At 39.9% G+C, this 23,633-nt stretch overlaps 2 protein-coding genes, 1 long non-coding RNA gene and 2 pseudogenes across 6 annotated transcripts in view; 2 read left to right on the top strand and 3 right to left on the bottom strand.

The window, feature by feature from the left end:
- Positions 1 to 19,300, top strand: part of LOC147503091 (putative flavin-containing monooxygenase 1) — a 57,901-nt pseudogene extending 38,601 nt beyond the window's left edge. The window contains exons 2-6 of the transcript XR_015221902.1: positions 10,649 to 10,945; positions 12,199 to 12,426; positions 12,718 to 12,851; positions 13,294 to 13,654; positions 18,108 to 19,300. The product of XR_015221902.1 is annotated as a putative flavin-containing monooxygenase 1 (transcript). The remainder of the gene's footprint in view (positions 1 to 10,648; positions 10,946 to 12,198; positions 12,427 to 12,717; positions 12,852 to 13,293; positions 13,655 to 18,107) is intronic.
- Positions 253 to 2,746, bottom strand: LOC147503094 (RNA demethylase ALKBH9B-like). Its single transcript, XM_086603689.1, is given in 5 exon segments — positions 253 to 853; positions 1,388 to 1,489; positions 1,492 to 1,751; positions 2,629 to 2,674; positions 2,728 to 2,746. Coding segments are annotated over 5 exon segments (924 nt in total). The 3' UTR covers positions 253 to 356.
- Positions 13,042 to 14,090, bottom strand: LOC147503093 (uncharacterized). The gene is made up of 3 exons (XR_015221904.1): positions 13,978 to 14,090; positions 13,481 to 13,599; positions 13,042 to 13,404 (listed from the first exon to the last, which is right to left on the bottom strand). It is a non-coding gene; the product is annotated as an uncharacterized LOC147503093 (long non-coding RNA).
- On the top strand, positions 14,164 to 16,900 carry LOC147503092 (uncharacterized; annotated as a pseudogene). The gene is made up of 2 exons (XR_015221903.1): positions 14,164 to 15,106; positions 15,387 to 16,900. The product of XR_015221903.1 is annotated as an uncharacterized LOC147503092 (transcript).
- Positions 18,975 to 23,602, bottom strand: LOC147503090 (calcium and calcium/calmodulin-dependent serine/threonine-protein kinase-like). 2 transcript variants are annotated; one of them, XM_086607913.1, is made up of 8 exons: positions 23,407 to 23,602; positions 21,807 to 22,671; positions 21,617 to 21,671; positions 21,306 to 21,416; positions 20,878 to 21,110; positions 19,960 to 20,167; positions 19,453 to 19,512; positions 18,975 to 19,327 (listed from the first exon to the last, which is right to left on the bottom strand). In XM_086607913.1, exons 2-8 carry the CDS (start codon positions 22,502 to 22,504, stop codon positions 19,151 to 19,153), a joined length of 1,542 nt encoding a protein of 513 aa, XP_086464039.1. In that variant the 5' UTR covers positions 22,505 to 22,671; positions 23,407 to 23,602; the 3' UTR covers positions 18,975 to 19,150. The 2 variants fall into 2 exon arrangements, with proteins under 2 accessions (XP_086464039.1, XP_086464041.1); XM_086607915.1 differs by having other exon boundaries at positions 21,807 to 22,648; positions 23,407 to 23,443.
- Between the last annotated feature and the right edge of the window lie 31 nt (positions 23,603 to 23,633).

Below are 23,633 nucleotides of genomic sequence, written 5' to 3'. Positions count from 1 at the left end.
TCTGTCTTTGTAGATCAACAAGAGTTTTGTGAAGTGATGGCTGGAGTTAATAAAGCCTTGGGATAAGTTTTGCCGAGTTAAGAAAGGCTTGGTTTGTTTTTGTTGCAAAGAGTTACTTGATAAGTTAGAGCCTCAGGTACAAACATCTGAATTTAGAGTACAAAAATGAACATTTATCTGACTCTCAATTAATATTAATTGATAAGGAATGATAAATTACATCATTACAGATTCAAAACTTTCTCACTCTCATTCTAGAACAATTTAAGATGGAAATATAGTAGTTGGTCTGCCAACAGCTTTGATGTTGCTTTCACTAATTCTTCTTAGATCTCGGCGCACCAAGTGGAGGAAAATCATCCCTTTCCAAACTGAATAGGGTTGCTGCTCGTCTTCCTAGCCGTATCAGGTGCAGCATTATTTGACAGTCGATTCTGGGTTTGTGAGTTTTGTAGGCTTGGAACTTGTTGAGCTGGTAACTTGTTCATCTGGGAACTTCCAAGAGGCTGAATGCGTTGCAACTCTGGATCAGGTGAGAACTTGAATGGCAGCGTTCTGTCATCCATCTTCCTAAAAGTTATGGATATCCCTTTTTTATGAACAGCAGGAACATAATGCTTAGCTACATCTGCTCCATTGCCTTTCAAGATGAGCACGGATCCAACAGGTAAAGGTATTTTTGCAGCACCAGAGAATTCTCCCTCTGCCACAGGTTTTAAATTAGTACCAAATAGTATATTACACTCGGTCAGGAATGACACCGTGCAGAATGGTCGAACGAAATCATGGTGGTCAATGTGTGGAGGGATGCAATCTCCTTCGTTGTATATATTGACGATACAACTATTTGGAATGCAGGTTATTGTGAATAGGACAATGCGGAAACAACTTTACCCACAACAAATAGATCAATCCTACACAAAGATCGATCTTTCTCTCTAGACAAGACTTCAACACCCTCCAAATACTATCCCAACGCTTCTCATTAACAATTAATAAACATATAAAATAAAGATAATAATGCAAAAGAAAACCAACCACAAGACAAGAATATATCGTGGTTCGGCAATTTGTCTACGTCCACACTAACGAGATCCAAACTTTATTAGATGGCCAGAGTAACAGATTACAAGAGCTCTCAATTCACTCACAAAGAATAAACACTCAATTCACTAAGAATTTCTCTCTTACAATCTCTCTTTCTCTCTTTTTGGTTAGGTTAGGTTTCTACAGAAAAAACCTATATTTATACTGTTTCAGAAAAAACTTCCGAAACAGTCTTGAACAAGCTGAAATACGGTGGAGCGTGGGTCGCGCCCTCGGCCAGGCAAAATCGAGCGCAGGTCGCGCCCTTCACACCAAAAAAAAAATATGTCCTTTTTCTCTACACAGGTAGTAGGAAGAATACGCCACTTAACCATCCTCTTGATCATTGACTTGAACAAAGGCGGAATTGGATCAACTTCCTCATCTCTAATTATGCCTGGGGTCTCCCTTTTTTGTCCACTCCATAATTGTAACAACAACCAAATTGAATCGTAACTCGCCCCTTGCCCCGCATCCACTTCTGTGGCTCTAAGTATGTACGTTCTCTAAGCTCTCCTGAGTGTCCCATTCGCTGCAGGTCGTAAACATAGTCAACAATTTTCTTCTGCTCTTCGTCACTGAAAACTCGAGTATGTAACTCAAGTCCTTGAAGAACATTCACTGGCCTCCCCTTAATTCTCTCGACACATTCAAAATCTTTCTTCCTACCAACTAGCGACATCCTTTTCTGCTCCTCAATTAAACTCATACTCGAACTCTCGTCGATCTGCTGATACCTTTCTATTGCTCCCACTGAAAGATAACTTCGCAATATTGCTGTTTAATTTCGTTTCATTAACAATCGAACGGCCAATTAATATCCAATCAAGTGGTTTCAATCTTGTTTCACTACTCAGAAGAGAGATTTCCTTCTTGAATAATTTTCCGGCCTCTGTGGGTGCTGTGGTGAAGTTGACAGAATTGGTATAACAAGCTGGATTTCTAAAACAAGTTGGATCCTATTTTCTATTTTCTATCAGTGGGAAAACTTGGCTTCCAAGTGACGCGTGACATCTAAATACTGGACATGGAATTATCATGGAGATTGTCATACCAAAACACACGCTATTGAAATGTTAATTTTTGGGAATCATCTGGCTATGCAATACCCCACCCTTTTTATATTTAAAATAATAATAAAAAATCTGGAATTATATCCCCAAATCTCTTCAACCAGAAGCTAATAGGCATTTTTCGCAGCATCCATATTACAGAATTACATAATATAGGTGTATGCATAGTACAAAATATCATGATATGGGTATTTATCAATATTCAATTTCTAGATATGTATCGTGGATATATCTCTTTTTGGGGATATTTGACATTGTTTTATATGCAAATATCGTGGATATATTCAAAATATCAACAAATATCGTAGATATTGTGGATATTTCTTGATATATCATGATACATTATTTATATTTATTTGAAATATAATGGTAAATATTAAATAAAATTGTTATATATACAAAATATCGCAAAATATCGCAAAATATCCCCAAATATTGCCAATATTTGCAGTCGTATATATATCTGAACATATCGTGATATTTATATATCTTTCTCTGAAATCTGGATAAATATCCTCAAATATCGGGATATTTTGTACTATGGGTGTATGTACCAGTGTACTCGTACCCCTACGAACGATCATCATTGGGTACTACTATAAGAGTCGGGCCCACTAATGAGGCGTGCTTGCTTGCCCACTACTATAACAGTCCCGCTTGCCTACTAGTGAGGTGTGAGGTGTGCTTGCTTGCCCGCTACTGTGGCAGTCCCGCTTGCCTACTAGTGTAGCATTCGAGCATGCCCTCTATTGGAGCAATGACATTGCCCACTAATATGGCACCCAAGTTATATATAGCAGGCCGGAGATATGTCAAGGGATTTTTTCCATATGAAGCTTTTGGAAAGATTTCATACAAAGAGGGAAATATCTCATCAAATAAGGAAAGGGTATTTTAAGCAATAAGAAGCTTAACATATTCATTTTTCTATAAACACCCAACAATCATTTCAAACAAAGAACTACGTGTATTTTTTAGACTTGATTCCAGAGAACGATTTGGATACGTAGGCAACCATTAGTATTACAGTCTTTCTCACTTCATATCAACCTCTCCAACAAGATCATTGGTGTGTTTGCGTGAGTTCTCACCCAAACATAATTGGCGCCGTCCGTGGTCCTTATTGACGGGCCCTCTTCCAAGCACCATTAATGGCAAAAACTACAAGGTCCCAGGCGAACAAGAACGCAAGAATACAACAACAACAACAACAACAACAACAAGAAAATCAGGAAGTGATAGATCAACTCGCTGCAACAGATCTGCAAGATCAGCCTTCACAACTCCAAGTGCCACGACAACCTAGATCTAGACGTCTGCCACCTCAGGCTCCAGTAACTCACCTTCAAGATCTAGATGTTACAAATGCAAACAAAGTAGACCCGGAAAATATGGAGATAGGAGATGAAGACGTGCCTTTAGAAGTGCTGCGTCAGAGGTTCAGAAGAGAGAAGGAGCATAACAACTACTTGCAGAAGCAACTGGACAAAAGGAAGCAAGTACAAAGGGATGACGCAGATGCTGCATCTTCCACACTGGCAAGAGCCCCCAGATTTGGTGAAAATCAGAGTGTATTTAACTGACTACAATTTAATTATGGTACATCCCATCCATTGGAGCTTGTCCCTAAGCATCATCAAAATCACTCAAGGTTAAGCAGACATTCATCCCATTCAAGAAGGTGATCCAGATCTCGAAATACCAACAACACTATGCTTAGCAGTACGTGGTCATAACATGACAAGATCATTGAATGTTGATCATAGCGCATCAGAAAGGTGGACAACATCCACCATAAGACGCAATGTTGGATGCTAAGATCAGGACCTCAGAGACAAATTGCAACATGACCTTAGACATGGCTTGAATGCAGCAAACTGATACAGACAGGTTAGCGACGGCCAGCCTAGAATATGGTGACACCAAAGAAATGGCTCCCCAGTTCGACAGCCTAGCCCATTTTATCGGCATAGGTCTCGCAGCCTAAGGAACCAGCAAAATCTAGAAGTAAGCAACAACTGGGGGCGACCACACCGTAAGATGCAACATAGTGAAGTCACTCCTCAAGTCGAAAGTCAAGAGGCCGTAGGAGCAGCATTTACGGAACAACAAATCAGAGACAGTATCAAGAAAATAATGATTAATGCGGGTGTGGCTGAAATTCGATGGAAAGACCTTGCAGTGAACGAAGATGTCGTTGAGCGATTTTCTCTGATCATACAAAATGCAAAACATCAAGACAATTTCAAACAACCAGATCTTCCTAAGTTTGATGAAGCAGGAGGTGACTCGAACGATCATATCATGGAATTTAAAAGCATACTCATTCTCTGGCGTGGAGATGACCCCCCCTCTTATGCAAACTTTTTCCGTCAACATTAAAAGGAGAAGCTCTCCGTTGGCTCTCCGGCCTACTAGCTCGTTTTATCACATCATTCAAAGAATTAGCAAGTCAGTTCACAGACCGGTTCAAGCATAATTGGGCACGTCCTAAGGATATCAACATCTTGCTAAATGCTAAGCAGCAAAATGACGAAACTCTAGCAAAGTTTGTAATTCGTTTCCGCCAAATGCAAGCAGAGGTTACTGATGTCCCTAACGTAATGATCGTTCATGCATTCAAGGAAGGAATACATTTTGATAAAAATGGAATTTACAATTCCCTTGTATGAGACCCCCCGCAATCCAAGTCCGATTTGTTTACACGAGCACAACAATTTATTAACGTTGAAGAAGATGTTATAGCAAAAGCCTCAAGAGACAAAGATTATTTTCGAAGTAAAGATTCAAGCGATGGTAAAGCCAAATAGAAGCAAAACATTACGGAAGGACAACAACAAAAATCAGACACGGTTCGCGAAGAAATGAAGCTCACTCCATTAAATGCCAAATATGCAGCAATATATGAGAAGATTAAAGGACGTAACTTACTTTTTCCTCTAATGCCCTTACCTAAAAACCCAAAGTCTAGGAGTGACAAAAATCTTTGGTGTCACTTCCATAATGATTTCAGCCATGAAACTGAAGATTGCATATCCCTCAAGGGAAAGATACAGAGGTTAGTTGAAAAAGGACAGTTAGACGAGTTTTTACTTCAAAAGACTATGAAGCAAAATTTAGCAATGACGGACTACAATGTCATCCTAGTTGGTCATGCCAAAATTAATGACATTTCACAAACAAGGCAAAAGTATGAGCAACAAGCCAAGTTTGGTTTCTTGCGTGAATTTTATAACGTAAATAACATTGATTTTGCAGAAGGAATTCGTTCAGAAACTACCGAACCCGGTCCCTTATGTTTTAGTGATAAAGACCTAATGGGCGTCCATCATCATCATTATGATGCGGTCGTCATCTCTGCTTTCATTGGATTATGGCGAGTTCAGCGCATAATGATAGACACAGGGAGTGAGTTCAACGCATAATGATAGACACGGGGAGTTCTGTCAGTGTCATTTTTGCAGGTTGCTACAAGAACATGCAACTTTCAGAGAATTTGGTGGTGGTTGTAGAAAATAATCCAATAGTCAGTTTCGATGGAACAGCAACAACCCCAGTGGGCTCTTTACCAGTCACACTCATGGACAAGATGACAGACATTGAATTCCTTCTAATGAATTGCAAATCCCCTTACAATGCAATCTTAGGAAGGGATTGGCTCCACAGTATGGGGGCAGTAGTCTCTACTTTTCATCAGACAGTCAAATTCCCATCCCTCGGCAAAATTTGTAAGATATGAGGCGACCAAATGGCTTCCCATAGCTGCCATGAAAAAGTCTTGGAGGAGTATCGTCAGTCCGATATGCGAGGAAATACAGTTCTCAGCAATTCGCAGGAGGTGTCTAAGTCAGAATCAGCACCACACAATATTTGTACTGCTATTTCACAAAATAAAAGGCCACTAACTATAGACCGCCTCTTAGAAGTGCAGATTGGGAATTCAAGCAGCAAAACAACTTTTATATCGACGGAACTATCAGAAAGTGAACAAGCGGAGATGATTGTCCCCCTTAGAAAAAAACAAGACGATATTTTCTTGGTCAGTAGAACAAATGCCTGGACTTAGCCCAGATATTGCATGCCACACGCTTGACATTGATCCTACAACCAAGCCAATGCGACAGAAACCTAGGCGTATGACACAGGATAGAAAACTCAAGGTCAAAGAGGAGATCGATCGTCTACTCTCAGTCAAGCCTAAGAAAGATGGTAACATGAGAGTGTGCATCGATTTCACGATCCTTAACAAAGCTTGTCCGATTCATCCCTACCCTCTTTCGCAGATATCAGAACAGGTAGATGCCACATCTGGCTACCTACGATTATCATTTATGAATGTTTCTTTAGGATACCACCAGATTCCGCTATCTATTAAATACCAAGAAGCAACTGCATTCATAGTTGATAAGGGAATTTTTTGTTACCAGGTCGTGTCTTTTGGTTTAAAAAACACGGGTGGCACTTATCAGAGGATGATCAACACCATATTTGGAGATATGTTAGGCAAGATAATGGAGGCGTACATTGATGACATGATTGTAAAATCCAAGCATAAGGGAGATCACATCTCTGACTTACAATTAGTTTTTGACAGAATTGAAGAATTCAACATGCGGCTCAATCTTTCGAAATACGCTTTTGGGCTAATCTATGGAAATTTTCTGGGGTATTTGATGACTCGTCGAGGCATCGAAGCTAACCCAGAGCAGATCCGATCCATTCAAGCCATGCCAGCGCTAAAAACAAAAAAGGCGATTCAACAGCTCACAGGACGCTTAGCAGCTCTCAACTGTTTCATCTCTAAGTACTCGGACATATGTCGTCCTTTCTTTCAGACTTTAAAGGACTCAACAGGGTGGAATGATGACTGTGGAAATGCCTTCCAATCCATCAAGAAATATTTAGTCTCACCACTAATGTTGGCCAGCCCAGCCACAGGGCAACCTGTCAGAGTTTACTTGGCCACTACAGACACTGCAGTCAGTGTAGTAATGTTCATCGATGGAGAAGACGGTCATCCAATCTTCTTCATTAGTAAGACCCTAACGGGGGTGGAAACTAGATATGCGAGAGTTGAAAAAATTGCTCTAGCATTGGTTCATGTTGCCAGACGCCTCAAGCCATACTTTCAAGGAAGATTGGTCAAGGTATACACTGAAAACCCATTTCGCAAAGTTTTCCACAGTGCTCAGGAATCAAGCAGACTTGCTAAATGGGACATCTATTTAAACACTTACAACATTGTCTTTGAACCTCCCATTTCAGAAAAGGGTCACACCCTTGCATCCCTAATGACAAATTTTCCAATTGACGATTTTGTCCCTGAAATCAACCAAGACGAGGGCATCTCTAGTGAAGTGCCAGCAGTTGGGGGCGAGGAAGGCCCAACAAATCTTACGGCCCCATCACCCGATTCATAGATAGTTTATACGGACGTCTAACACAACAAAGCCGGCTCTGGATTAGGATGGGCTTTTATCAAGCCAGACAATTACTAGTTTGGGCCGACAGTTCCTTATAACAGGTCCTTGAAGTAATTTTCTTTTGTTTTTTAGATTATCACTCATCAATAAAATGCATTATTCCACATTTCTTTATTTTTATTCAGTTAGTTAGTCAATAATAATATATATCAATTACTCAATTACCATTCTTAAAGACAAGTAGTTGATAGAAAAGATAAACTATAAAAAAACATATACAAATTCAAAAGTCATGGAGTTTGCGTTTGCAACACCTCTCTCCATGCACTAAAAATTCGTGGAGTTTGCGTTTTCAACACCTCTCTCCATGCACCAAAAAGCCATGAAGTTTGCGTTTTCAACACCTCTCTCAATGCACCAAAAGCAGTGGAGTTTGCGTTTTCAACATCTCTCTCCACACACCAAAAAATCATGGGGTTTGCGTTTTCAACACCTCTTTCCATGCACCAAAAGTAGTAGAGTTTACGTTTTCAACACCTCTCCACGCACCAAAAAGTCATGGCGTTTTCAACACCTCTCTCCATGCACCAAAAAGTTATGGAGTTTGCGTTTTCAACACCTCTCTCCATGCACCAAAAAGTTGTGGAGTTTGCATTTTCAATACTTCTCTCCATGCACCCAAAAAAAGATCGTCAAATAAGCAGTGACATACAAGGAGACACCAGGAACACCATTTTAAGTCCTATCTTCAATAGCACGATTGGGGGCAGCTTGGACCTGTTCGATTTTCGTAAACGGTGGCTGCTTCTCCATAGTTTCATTGTCCTTTTCGAAAACAAGAATATCAGTAATCATAGCATCATGGTTTAAAGCAACATGATGTGGCTGATGCTCAACACCCTTGGTAAATTTCCCTTAACCAACTCCTTTGGCATCAATACCAACACTAGCATTAACAGATGCCATGTCAAACGGGTGGTTGCTACTATCAGCTTTGTCATGCACTTGCATTGTAGATATTTCAATCACACTGTTTCATTCTTTTGCAGTAATATAATGTTTATTCTTCGCGCGAAGGAAACTAATTTCATCATCCGAAGATGGATGGGGCGGTGTATGTACCAGTGTACTCGTACCCCTACGAACAACCATCATTGGGTACTACTATAAGAGCCGCCCACTAATGAGGTGTGCTTGCTTGCTCACTACTATGACAGTCTCGCTTGCCTACTAGTGTGGCATGAGGCATGCTTGCCTACTAGTGAAGCGGGTTTGCTTGCCCGCTCCTGTGGCAGTCCCGCTTGCCTACTAGTATGACATTCGAGCATGCCCTCTATTGGAGCAATGACACTGCCCACTAATATGGCACCCAAGTTATATATAGCAGGTCCGGAGATATGTCAAGGGATTTTTTTCCATATGAAGCTTTTGGAAAGATTTCATACAAAGAGTGAAATATCTCATCAAATAAGGAAAGGGTATTTTAAGTAATAAGAAGCTTAACATATTCATTTTCCTATAAATACCCAACAATCATTTCAAACAAAGAACTACGTGCATTTTTGAGACTTGATTCCAGATAAGGATTTGGATACGTAGGCAGCCATTGGTAGTTCAGTTTCTCTCACTTCATATTAACCTATCCAACATGATCATTGGTGTGTTTGCATGAGTTCTCACCCAAACAATAGGATCATCAAAAACAAGAATCCCGCTTTGCAGGTATTGAAGTCAAGTCGTAGTCATCAAAATGTGCCGTTCAGCCCTAAGTTACAGTGATTAGTGCAAAATTATTACTAGCTACAATTTTAACACAGAGAATGTTTATACGTTCTCGAATTCCACAGATGGCGACGACTAAACGGTTATAGTTTTTGTTTATCTTATCCTTGTACTGTGTTTAAAAGAAACATGGGAATGTGGGATTGCATCTTGATTCAATACATTGCCTAATTGCTCTACCATTGGCATCCCATGGATCTAAAAGTTTGGATTGTGACATTTTAAACCACTTGGAACCCGATGCAGTGATAAGACTTGTTGGAGAACAGGGAAAAACGGGAAAGCAAGTCGTCAAAAAAATTCGAGATGTTTGTAGATTGAATCAAATAATTACGAAAATTTGAACTCGATCAGGAGGAAGATGTCTAGTCTTTGGTTTATGGGCTGATCAAATGGTCAGCGAAACTAAACATTACATGCTCGTCTCTAACTCCCTAAAAGCGGCTGATGGACCACAAGAGCGTACAATTAGTTATGGCAAACCTTCAATGTTATCTATCATATGTAATATGACACATAACACAGACCAAGTTATCTAAGAGCATCTTTAGGTGAGATATTATCCTAGCATTAAACACCAAATTTCTAATAATTTGGTGTTTTTTCATCTGTAGGAGAGGCACATGTTGATGAAAACACCAATCCAAACACCAGTTCTAGCTTTGGTGGCTGTATCAAAAATCTCTCGTGGTTTTTCCAAAGTTTTTTGAACACCGCATGGGCTTGGGCTAGAGTGTGAGTTTCAATCACACGGTTTTGCAAAAACTGCACGAGAGATTGGGAAAGAGAAAAAAGAAGAAAGTTGATGTGCGACGTGGGCTTGGGCTTTTAAGATGGGCTTCCATGACGCGGTTTTGAAAAAGCCGCGTGGGCTATATGGTGGCGGTTTATCCAAAACCGCCGTCATTTGATGTTGAATATTGATATTTCTCTTAAAGTTGGTTGGTGATTTTTTGGTTTGGTGTTTGGTTGGATTAAGATTTTTGGTGCTTTCTTGGTTTCTCTCCTAAAGATGCTCTAAAGTCAGCTTATCCAAATTATTTCTCCATTCAAGTGTTGAACAATTTAGGTGGAAATGCCATGTTATGATAAATTATTAGCAGAGGGTTAGTGTTTGTTGAAACGTATTTGTGTGGTGGGTGACCTCTTAATGTTTCAATGGAGTGTGTGGGAATCATATATAGGAGCTGGAATTAGTGGTCTTAACCTTCTGGCCTGCAAATATGGCATTGGAAATAGGTTTAAATCCCATTATCTTTAAAACGAAAACCGGCATTGGTGTGAATGGACTCGGACTATACGAACTACTAAGCTTCAGAGTCGTAGACAAGTTTATCAATTTTCGAATTTTCCATGGCCTAGTTCAGTGAAAGAAGAGTATCCTGATCACAACCAAGTTTTGGAGTACATCGAGGCTTATGCTCTTTTTTCCGACTTACAGCCATACATCAAATTCAATTCCAGAGTCATCCATATCGATTATAAGGGTGTATCTGAGGAGGAGAGATCTTTGGGGCTGCACTGCTAAACCTTTTAGTCCTTAAGGGAAATGGAACATTACAGTGGAGGACACCCACAATCATTCAACGCAAGTAACCTTTAGTGTGTCAAAATATACTAGCTTCTTATAGTTGACATAAATGTTCTCAAGTTGTGAAAGCGCTTTCACTACACAATGTATAGGATGATAGGGCGGAAAGCATGAAATTCAGATTGGCCTCAAGATGTATAGCATGTAAGGATAACATGGATACTCAGTCACACACTTTCTATGATGAGTGTGGTTTTGTTAGGCAATGTTGGAATTATGCTACAAACACAATGTTGGAATTATGCTACAAACACATTTGTGATGCAACAGATTCCAGGTGGTCACACTGAGCTTGTAGAGGTTGGGGCTAACCTTGATCTGCAAGCTAAGGCTCTTTGGGGAGCAGCTGCTATCTCGTGTCTAGTGGCTATCTGGAGAAATAGGAACAAAATGATTTATGAAGAGGGGAAACCTAACTTCCCATCACTTTGTCAAGCAGTTCGAAGAGGCATCAATTTTGCAAGAAAAGAGAAAAAGAATAGCCTAATTCAAAGTCAGCACCCATCTATTCCTTTGACTCTAGAGTGTTATTGGCTTTTACCACCCATTGGAGTGTTAAAAGTTAGTGCAATTGGAAGTACAAGAGGTAGTCTTGGCATCGCAGGATGGGGATTTGTCTACAGAGATCATACTGGGAGGGTTTAAGGTGTTGGGGCTGGAGGAATGGGTGTAGATATAGCCCATAATGTTAACTGCCAAGCTATTCTTGAGGGAGTTACACAAGCCACCGGTACGGGATGGAGGAATATAATGGGTTGAATCTCGATCAAAAGTAGCAGTTAATGTTTTCCACTTGGATGAAGTCTATTGGAGAATGAAAAGTGTATGGCACAAAGCAAAGAGTAAAGTGGAATGGTTGAACATATATCACTCATAATTGGAAGGAGATTAATTTCTCAGCAGAGACAAATACTCGACAAGGATGCATGCTGGCAACATGGACTAAAGCTTGGTGGCATGGCAAACCACTAATCCTAATGCGAACAGAAGTCGCAACGACAACCTACTTCAGACAAGTTTAATGGCTTAATGTAGTAGCTCCTGGAAAATTTAAGGACCTAAAATACAAACTGTAACTTTTTTTTTTTCGATAATCCATACAAACTGTAACTCTTCTCCTTTTTATTTTCCTTCTACATCTCTCTCTCTTTTATTTTCCTTCTACATCTCTCTGTACATTTTTCCAGTTATAATCAAAATTACCTTTTAGAAAAAAAAAAAAAAAACTTTCACTACACAAAACAAGTTTACCAAGTAGAATTTGTAATCCTTTGCACTGGAAGGTTCAATGATGTTCCGAACATTCCTGATTTCCCACCAAACAAAGGTTCAGAAGTCATTGAAGGCAAGGTATTACACTCAATGGACTATTCTGCCATGGATGATGCTAGTGCTGCCAACCTCATCGAAGGAAAGACAGATACTGTTGTCGGAATACTGAAATCTGCATTGGACATTGCGAATTCTGGTGGTAGTGTGGTTTACTATTGGCTAGTTTGGTCATGGGATCAAGTCGTGGTCGGGTGACTTAAAAATAAACACCAAACAAAAAAACCATAAATGCGATGGCGAATGGTGAAACACAAAGTTCACGCTAAACTGAAACAGCACAATTATCAACACAATCATTTGATAAATTACAACTAAGAACTTATAATTAAACAGGGTGATTATGATCTCCAATAGGACTATTTTAGTTTGATTATACCCTGCTTTATTTAGATTACTTGGTATAAGGTATTATTTTTTAAAAAAATTGCAGGAGTAGAGCACCCTTGTACAATGATATATAGGGCTGCACATTGGACTATTCCTAATTACCGTGCATGGTGGCTGATCCACAAGCCCGGTGAAGGACTCTTGCTCAGTCTCTTGGCCACATTATTATCCCCTTTGGTAAACACAAGATACATTCATTCTTTACAGCGTGAGCCCTTACTACCCTCCCAAAACAAACTCCAAAACAAATTAGTTTTTGGGGGAAAGAATACATCGATACACGCAAAATTGGTATAGAGGAAAGCATTTCAGGAAGCTTTAGCTTAATTGTTCTATTTCCAGCTTAACCGGTCGCAACAGCCAACAAGGGCTATTCGGCGGCTTTTAGAAATATGAAATTTACTACCGTTACTAAACCTTGAAAAATGCTAGTGAACTGACTGAGCTCCTCTTGTGAATAGTTGCACTAGGTTACCCCCAGGAGCAAGGCAAGACTTTCTGCCTGCGGGAGTCTAGAGCTGAACACTTAAAACTGTTTGTTTGGGAACTCAGTACTTTTAAGTGCTTATCTTTTTCCAACATTTACTGACCATGACTAAAATGTTCGGATTTTTTCCAGAGATGGTTAATATCTAAATTTGTGGAAGCTATTTCAGATGGAAGGTTCCTCTAAAGAAGTACAACATGATCCCAAAGCATAGCTTTAGTAAAGACTTCTCTTCTTGTACAACTGCAATTCCATCAGGTAACTTTTATGATAGAGTGGAAAAAGGAAGCATTATTTTAACGAAGTCAGCTACCCTTACATTCTGTGAAGAAGGACTGATGATCGAGGGGAGAACTGCCCCATTATAAACGGATATTGTGATCCTGGCCACTGGTTACAAGGGAGACGAAAAGCTGATCAAGTGCATTTTCGCATCACCTACACTTCAGAAATACATAATGGGATCATCAAAAACAACCATTCCACTCTATAGGTATTAATAAGTTTCTAGGTGTCAATGAGGCTGCCAAATATTGTGGCTGGAGATTTGCGGAGATTCAGTGATTGCCATATTTGCATTACCATATATGTCATTGAGATTGAGATTGGCAGATATTATGGCCTTGACAGCAATTGCCATATCTATGTATATAATTGTACTTTAGGAATGTGGTTATATTTTCCATATTTAGAATGATATGCAAGCTGCATATACGGTACATATTGTAAGTAATCTTGACTATATAATGCAAGGAATCCCTCACAGGAATTATTCAACAATTTAGTCTTGTAAAGTAACATGGTATCGGAGCCTACCTCGTGGGGTTTGTACTGAATCCTCGATTTTGGTCTTGCTCAGCCTTCAACGGTGTGGGTTTTCTAGCAATTGGTCGTGGGTTGACAACGTTTGCCCTCTTGATACACAGGCGGTGTATTTTTTTTTTTTTTTTTTGCGGCAACGTCAATTTGTTTTGTCTGCAAGATTTCTTTGTAGTGAAAACTATGACGGAAACGAATTATGTTGAAGCCTTTTGTGTTAAGTTTACAGGAAAGAATTATCCCACATGGGAATTCCAGTTCAAGATGTTTCTAAAAGGGAAGGAGCTTTGGGGTCACATTGATGGGTCCTCAAAAGCTCCCGTAGTTGTTACTGATCTCGGTGCATGGGAGATGAAGGATGCACGAATTATTTCCTGGATTTTGGGGTCCATGGAGGCCCAAATGGTGAATAATTTACGCTCTTTTACTATTGCTAAGGAAATGTGGGAGTATTTAAAGCGCATCTATTATCAAGACAACAATGCACGGCGGTTTCATTTGGAGTTAGAGATTGCTAACTACAATCATGGCACTCTTACTATTGAGCAATACTATTATGGTTTTCAAAACTTGTGGAGTGAGTACTCTAGGATCATTCATGATAAGGTCCCAACAAACGCCTTGAAAGCCGTCCAAGATGTTCAAGAGATTAGCAAGCGGGACCAGTTTCTTATGAAATTACGGCCCGAATTTGAGGTTGCTCGGGCAGGTATGTTGAATCGTAATCTGGTTCCTTCTCTGGATGTGTGCTTGGGTGAACTTTTGCGTGAGGAACAACGGCTAGCTACTCAAACTGTCATGGGCACTGGTATATCTTCATCTAATGTGATAACTGTTGCCTATCTTTGCCTAAGGACGGGGAAGGGTAAAAACACGTGTTTTTGTTGCAAAGGGTATGGTCACATTGCTCACAATTGTCCTCAAAACGCCTCGCAATTACCGTATGGAACTGGGGCATATTATCAAGGAGTGTCCCACATGACCTCAAAACCGAAAGCTCATGCTTTTCAAGCTAATGTTCGTGGCCCTCCTTCCACACTCTCGCGAGGCTAGCACTAGTCAACCTTTTTTACCTTAACCGGTTCAACAAATGATTGTTTTCGCCTTTTCGCCTTGGGATTACAAGGTAAGAGAACCACCGCTTTCTTCCCTGGTTTGTTGATTTCGAGCATCCAATCATATGATGTGGTTGTAATTCTTTGCACAACATTCGGCGATATACCAGGACGCAACACATTCAAATTGCTAATGGCAGTACCCTCCCGATCACTGTAGTTGGTGATACTGGGTCTTCTTTTAATATTGTTTTTGTCTCTCCGGGTTTATCAACTAATCTAATTTCGGTTGGTCAATTAGTTGACAATAACTGTGATGTGTTTTTCTCCCGTGTCGGTTGTCTTGTGCAGGATCAGGGGTCGGGGAAGGTGATCGCGAAGGGGCCTAAAGTCGGAAGATTGTTTCCTTTACAGTGTACTATTCCTACTGCTATGTCTTTGGCTTGTATTAGTGTTGGATGTAGGCATGAAATTTGGCATAAAAGATTGGGCCATCCCAATGCTCTAATTTTGTCTCATTTGTTGAAAATTGGTTTATTGGGTAATAAAGATCAGTCTCAGTTTTCTAGTTTGTCCTTTGATTGTGATACTTGTAAACTTGGGAAAAGCAAGACTTCCATTTCCAGTTCATGGGAGTCGAGCTGATAAATGTTTTCAGATTATTCATAATGATATTTGGGGAAAGGCACCTGTCGCCTCACATGCTAATTATAAATATTTTGTGATGTTTATTGATGATTTCAGTTGTTACACCTAGATATATTTTCTTCGTTCTAAGAGTGAGGCCAGTACTGTTCTTAAGACTTTTGTAGCTTTCATTGAGACACAATTCTCATCCAATATTAAGATTCTGAAGTCCGACAATGGCGCCTCATGACTGTTAGGCTTTCTTGCAAGAAAAGGGTATTCTCTCTCAACGCTCTTGTCCAGATACCCCTTAGCAGAATGAGGTAGCTGAAAGAAAGAATCGTCACTTGTTAGATGTTGTCCAAGTTTTGCTCTTGGAATCTTCAGTTCCGCCCAGATTTTGGGTTGAAGCCCTCTCCACAGCTATTCACTTGATTAATCAACTTCCTGTTCAACATTTGGATTTTGACTCGCCTCATTTCCGCTTGTACGGTACACATCCTGGCTATGACATGTTACATACTTTTGGGTGTATTTGCTTTGTCCATTTGCCCCTTCATGAACATCATAAGTTTGCTGCTCAATTTGTTTGGTGTGCCTTCATGGCTTACAGTACTGCTCACAAGGGTTTTGTATGCTATGATGGTGTTGCACATCGGTTTTGTGTCACATTAAGTTTCGCTCTGATGGATCACTTGATCGCTATAAGTCCCGGTTGGTGGCTCTTGGCAATTGTCAAAAATATGGCGTGAATTATGAGGAGACCTTTGCCCCGGTTGCCAAAACAATGACAGTTCGCACAGTTCTTGCCATAGCTGCCTCTAAGGGATGGCCTTTACGGCAGATGGATGTCAAGAACTTTTTTTTGCATGACGGTCTTAAGGAAGAGATTTATATGACACCCACCCCCTGTGGGTCTCTTTTCTTTGCCCTCTTCTGATGTCTGTAAGCTAAAGCGCTTGCTTTATAGATTGAAACAGGCTCCTCATGCCTGGTTTGACAAGTTTCATTCCATTCTTCTAGGTTTCTCGTTTACTCAGAGTCAGTATGATTCGTCTCTCTTCATCTATGCAACCAAGGCAGGTACTGTGATTCTTCTAGTCTATGTGGATGATATTGTTATTACTGGGACTGACTCTGGATTGATATCTTATCTTCAAGACCGTGTTAAGGAGTCTTTTCATATGAAGGATTTGGGTCCTTTACAATATTTCTTAGGTCTTGAGGTGCTTTCAAGTCCATGCGGGACTTACTTGCATCAGCATAAGTATATGGAGGAGTTGATTCTCTTGGGTCGGTCTTCGTGGATGGTAGATCGGTTGATACTCCTTTGGAGGTGAATATGAAGTATCGCAAAGAGGAGGGTGATCTTCTTTTCGATCCTTCTTTGTATCGCCGGTTGGTGGGTAGTTTGAATTATCTCACTATTACACGACTCGATATCTCTTGCTTCGCTCAACAAGTCGCCAATTTATGCACGCTCCACGGCACCTACACTTGGTCGCGGTTCGTCGCGATTATTCATTATTTATTGGGTACTCTTGATAGAGGTCTCTTTTTCCGCCAATTCTCCCTTTGATTTGGTGGGGTATAGTGATGCCGATTCACCGGGTGTGCGATACTCGCCGCCTCGACATCGATTGGTGTATGTTTCTTGGGCCGACTCTCATTTTCGGGCGCAGAAGAAGGGGTGGGTCGTGTGTCTAAATCTTCCAATGAACCGAAAGTATCGTGCTATGTCTTACGCCGCTCGAAATTGTTTGGCTTCGGGTTCTTTCTAGCGGAGCTTGGTTGTCCACGGTTAGAGCCTACTCCACTTCATGCCGACAACACTAGTGCCATTCAAATTATCGCGAACCCCCGTGGTTCCATGAGCGCACTAAGCACATAGAAGTGGATTTCTATACGTGATGCTTATGATGATCGCATTATTACACTTCTGCATATCACAACGGATCTTCAGACCGCTGCTATATTTACCAAGGCGATGACTCGACAACGACACTAGTTTCTTGTTAGCAAATTGATGCTTTTTTGATCGACCAACATCAATTTGAGGGAGGATGTCAATGAGGTTGCCAAATATTGTGGCTAGAGATTTGCGGAGATTCAGTAATTGCCATATTTGCATTACCATATATGTCACTGAGATTGAGATTGACAGATATTATGGCCTTAATAGCAATTGCCATATCTATGTATATAATTGTACTTTAGGAATATGGTTATATTTTCCATATTTAGAATGATATGCAAACTGCATATATATATACGGTACATATTGTAAGTAATCTTGACTATATAATACAAGGAACCCCTCACAGGAACTATTCAGCAATTTAGTCATGTAAAGTAACAGTAGGTCGTAGTTAAAACTAGCATTCCGCTCATCCAATTCCTTTTTGCATTGGTTATGCTAAAGTCTTATTATATTCCTGACTGCAGAGAATGTATACATCCTCGAAGTCCACAGTTAGCGCTTATTGGGTACTCAGAAAGTTTAGACGTTTAGGTTGAGTCCAATGGCTCCCTATCCCCTTAAAAATACAGCTAAAGTCAACAGATTTTACTCTCTATCATTATTTTTCTCTGTATATATACAATGAAATTTACTCTCTATCTTTATTTTACTCTGTATATATAGAGAGTAAAATCCTTTATATATATACAGAGGAAATTAATGATAGAGAGTAAAATCTGTTGACTTTATCTCTATACAACTCCTTTGTGGGATATTGGTGGAATATCTTCAGGCTTGGCCATGGTGATGGTAGGTGCCAGCCATCTGTTATTGCCCAAGTTTGTGTCAGGATCGGTTCTTCAAGCCATAGAACAATACCATGTGTCATCGCTAATCACTGTTCCTGCAACGATGGCTGACTTGATATCCTACATCACGTTAAATACTTACTGCCATCTAAGGAGCACTACCTCCTTAGTAGCTTGTTAAAGTGCATGGATTATTGTTACTACTTACTACTTTACTAGGCTCCCCTTTCATTGTGCTCTGTCCTCGTTATAGTAGTTAAATTCAGGTTAATGGGACAGTAATAAAAAAAATGTAAATACAAAAGAAGGGGAAGAAAAGTAGACCACCCATCTCTATGAATCGTTTTATGAAGAAGACCCGTTTTATGAATCGTGTCCTTTTGAATTATTGTCTCGAGGCATGATTTGATTCCGTTTGAGCGGGAAAAGACGATCCTTATAGGTGTGGAGTGTGAAAAGCAATTATGAAAGAAGTGGTGGGCTATAGGCAGAATATTTCCTATAAAGTCAACAAAGGGAATAAGATCAGGTTTTGGTAGGATGTTTGGAATGGGAATAGAGCTTTATGTACAGCAATACAAACTCATTCTAGTTTAGTTGACCATCTTTGTTCTCACATAAATGAGTTTGAATTTACTTGTCCTTCAACAGTTCAAACTTTGCGTGGTAAACTGAACAAGCCCTGAGCAAAATTAAGTAGGAAGCCAGATCACTAGACACTAGAGTGGGCGTAAAGATGAGAGAACCACGTCCTGCAGGGAGCTATCTCTCTGCATGGCGGCTTTAAACTCGTCAAATGAGACCATTCCATCACAATTGGCATCCATCCGTTCAAATATCTCATCAAGCTTCCCAGGTTCTGTAATATCTGCAGGTAAGCAGTCCTCTGGCAAGGCCTGGATAATTTATGTAGAAGAACAGGATATGAAAATGTTCACTTGTCTTGAAACTTGGACAGAAACTTGGAGATGCCAGTATATTTTATTCTTTCCCACTATTATGGCTTAAATTATTTACTTACCCGAAGCATGGATGCCACTTCTTCCTTGGTGATGCTTCCTGACCGGTCTGTATCATACATCTAATGAACGCAGAAGATAAATTAATAATGAAGCGAAAATAGGCACAACAAAAATAGTTCGATCCATTACACGTAAGTGTAAAAAACACAAAAATGGCTGATGTGTCATTTTCAGTTTCTTGACTTGAAAGTTAACAGTCAATCCAAGTTGACCGTGTGTTTAGGGGGGAGACCCTAATTTCCTAGTGGGCGGGCGAGGGGGGAATCCTAATTGGGTCATCTATTAGGGGGTAATACTAGTTAACCCTATATCATATTGTTCTCAACAAATTCACATATAGGGTTTGCATACTGGGCTGCGTCCTAAATGAAACCCAGTATGAGACACAAATGACAATGGCCAACTCTTCAAATGTGAACTTATATGGGTATCAGCCATTATCTTTAACGCATCTCAGCACCAGGTTCATAAAAAATGAAAGGGCGGGATTTTTTTTTAAAAATCACCTGGAAACAGAGCTTCAAAGCATCATCTCCTTGGGAATTCCTGAGGCTTGAGAACCCACACAGTATCTCTCGCATGTCAACAGTCCCATCACGATTGTTATCAAATAGATCAAATATTCTGGGAGCAAGAGGAAGCAAAGAGCACATGTTCATTGCTTTCAACACCTTTTCAAATTCAGATAATGTAGCGTTGTCACCATTGGCACATCTGCATTTGAGAAAAATATTAGTTCTAAAACCTATTTGGACAGCGCATACATCACTATGTAATGTGTAACTCTCAGTTGGGGTCATCAAACTACATATGTATAGAGAGTTCACATCCTTTTATCATATGCACATGCTAAGTTGCAATGCCCAAATATTGGTTTAGCATCCACGAAAACAAATGGAACTATGACAAGTCGGATATGGTTAGTCCTAGCAAAATACTTGTGTTAGTTCTGAAGTAACTATTACGTTAAGATGAGACAATAAACATTTGCGGTCAAACTCGTGACTCGTAATACGGACTTGCATGCTGGATCTGGATAAGAAAAAAGGTCAGTGACTCTTCTTGAGATTATAAAATAAAATAAAAATAAAAACAAAAAAAATACAAATACAAATACAAATGAAAGAAAATGGAAAGATGGAAAGGGAATAAAACTGTGTGATCAGTAACAGCGAGGAAAAGATACGATCATGTGTAACAACTCAGAGGATATATTTTCTTTCATTGTCAATCTTTTCTTTTTCAACGTTACAGGTTTACTGCAATAAGCCAAGACCGAAACAAGCAAAAGACATGGTCATTTTTCTATCTCCTTGGTATAAGTCCAGAAAGATGCTAATTGCTTGAATGTTTAGTGTCATTTAATCACTGTGAGTTTTAAGCTGCACGAAGTTGGCAAAATTCATAAGAGTCAGTTTACTCACATTTGCTTGAAATGTATTTTCAGTTTTTCAAGTTCCTCAGGGGTGAGGTCATGGGTCCCTAGCAGAATCCTGAGCTTCTTTGTTCTCAAGAAAATTGTGCTACTCCATACACTGGCTATTGCAGCAGCACGGAATTTGCGGCGTGCATTGAAACTATGTAGACGAGAAACAATCTCAGCATCCATGAGATCATGTTTTGCTGAATCCCCAATCACCCAAGGATGCAAAAGAAGCTGTTTGAAAATGGAAGTTATCAAATAGCGATGCCTACATTGACTCTCTGAATCCGTATATCTTAAAAGCCACAGATAGCCATATAAGAGGGTGAGCCAACTCCATTAAAAGCATATAATTAACATACATGAAATTTAACATCCTCTTTGACAGGGAAAGAAATGAGCAAAGAAGCAGGATGACATCGAATTTACCTCTTCTGCGCTCGGTCTCCTATGAGGATCCACACTGAGGAGACTGGAAATCAACTGTTTCGCCGAAGAAGATATGTTCTTCCAAGTGTGCTCATCAAAGCTAAAGTCGCCCTGTGCATCATAAATGGAGTATTTAGTAATTGGAATTGGAAAGATGCAACAAGGAAGTTATACTAGAGGAAGATTGCAGAAAGAAATCATTAGTTGTTTTTATAATTTATTTATCCTAGGGGGAACGGAAACATGAATTTGTTCACTTTCATGCTTATTCTTATGTTAAACACATTATGTGAACGGATGGATAAACTTACAGCCAATATCAGTTGTTGCTTCTGTCGATTTGAGGTTGCGTGAAAAGGTGGGTACCTGAAAGGTTGGAGAGAATTGAAGAAGGTGACACTTTTCGGCTGGAACTGGAGGCCTTGGAGGGGTAACCATATCGTATACACTGGTTGCATCCACCCCACGAGAAATGACAAAACATAAATACTAGGTACTTACCCAGATAGGAGGATATACAAGATGACACCCAAGGACCACATATCGCTTGCAGATGATATTCTGCCCTGAGACAGAGCCTCTGGTGAGACATAATCGATGGAACCAAACAAGCCGACCACAGGGTCAGTGAACTCCTCCACGGAACTGAGGCCAAAATCCATGATCTTCAAAGGGGAGGTCTCAGTATTGTTCAAGAAAAGGCAATTCTCAGGCTTCAAATCACGGTGGACAATGTTAGCACGATGGAGGGCAGCCAATCCAGTGGCAATTTGGCAAACAACGGCAGCTGCTGCAGCCTCAAAGTACCTCTCCTGAGCGACAATGCGGTCAAAGAGCTCACCTCCAGAACAGAGTTCTAAAACGAGGTGGACACCATCAGGGTCATTATAAACGTCATAGAGGTGAATGACATTGGGGTGTGGAGAAACATCTTCAACAATCTTACGCATGACCAGAATCTCATTAGTAAGCAAAGCATCAGAGACTGAGACCTGCTTCCAAGTGGTGCCTGCTGCTGGGCCTCCCCCACCTCCAAACCTCTTGAGAGTCTTGATAGCTACTTGCAGCTTCTTTGATGAGGACGATGGAGAGGGGGAGGATGATTTGCTTTCGCCTTTTCTAACAACTGAGAATCCACCTCTCCCCAGAACGTCTTTGACTAAGTATTCATCACACAACTTTCTTGTTTCTTGGCCCATCAATTCAATTCAATTCAAAATTCAAATATAATCACCCCCCCCACACCACTAGTGCTCAGTCTGCGTTAGTTTTTAAAGCCTCTGTAAGCCGAACTCAAAATATGCCAACTCTCTAAATGTGTGCATCCCCTGAAAGCTGAAAACCTGCAGTTCTTTGTTAAATGAACCTGTGGATAGATATAGAGTTTATTCAGACACAATATCATTTGATTGTTTGTAACTGTAGCTAGACCTGTCTTAAACATCTTTTATTTCTCTTCTCAATACTAAAAGCATAAAAAATTTACATGAGTCTCCCCTACTTATATAATCTAAGGGCTGTTTGTTTTTATGGCTTATAAGAGGGTGGTCTTATAAATTGGTTTGTTTTTCATTTTGAAGTTCCTCTTATAAGCACTTATAAAAAAGGAAAAAACAAACACACAACATCTTATAGATGGTTTATTTCACAATATAACCCAACCATAACATAGCTCTACTTCCAATCATTGTTCAACAAAAATGATCTTCATTTTGCACATAATATCAAATTAAATAACTTTCCACCATTGCCTACATTGGAATCAAATGGAACAATCCAATTAACAGTTGATACCCAAGGACTTGTGTGACTTAAAGGCATAGAATTAACAGTTGATACACAATCCAATTGCATAGAACTTCTTTTGCCTTACAAAACTACCTTAGGTAAAATTCCAGTAACATGAATCCACACTTAATAACTAAATTTGGTGAACATCAACAGAGAATATAACAAGCCGGCAACAAATTATAGCCAATTAGGCACAATTACCATTTCATCAATTAATAAAGTCAACAACAACAACAACAACCCATTTCTTGAAATGATCAACTACTCCATTCACATAAATTAGAGGTAGGAATAGTTTAATTGCAAGTACCTTGAGAGCAGCGTCGTATGGGCAGTGGAAGAAAAGATCAGGACTAAGGGAATAAGATGGCCAGGACTTTGGTCATTTTAATCTATATTAAACCAATCATCATTTTCCAATCTATATTAAACTAATCATCATTTTCCAATCTATACTTGTTGGAGTTCAATAGTTCATCACCGGGTCTGTTTTTAATTATGCGCGTGGCGTAGTCTCATTGGTCCAAACATTGCAGC

This window comes from Coptis chinensis, chromosome 4 (genome assembly GCF_015680905.1).
Source record: "Coptis chinensis isolate HL-2020 chromosome 4, ASM1568090v1, whole genome shotgun sequence".
Lineage (NCBI taxonomy): Eukaryota > Viridiplantae > Streptophyta > Magnoliopsida > Ranunculales > Ranunculaceae > Coptis > Coptis chinensis.
Note: the sequence above shows the minus strand (reverse complement) of the source record. Positions and strands in the feature narration are given on the sequence as shown.

Coding starts and splice junctions, on each gene's coding strand:
- LOC147503090 (XM_086607913.1), bottom strand. CDS start 22,504: ATGGGCCAAGAAACAAGAAAGTTGTGTGATGAATACTTAGTCAAAGAC. Junction 21,672..21,806: donor TTGTATATCCTCCTATCTGG/GTAAGTACCTAG, acceptor CCAACCTTTCAG/GTACCCACCTTTTCACGCAA. Junction 19,328..19,452: donor AAGTGGCATCCATGCTTCGG/GTAAGTAAATAA, acceptor TAAATTATCCAG/GCCTTGCCAGAGGACTGCTT.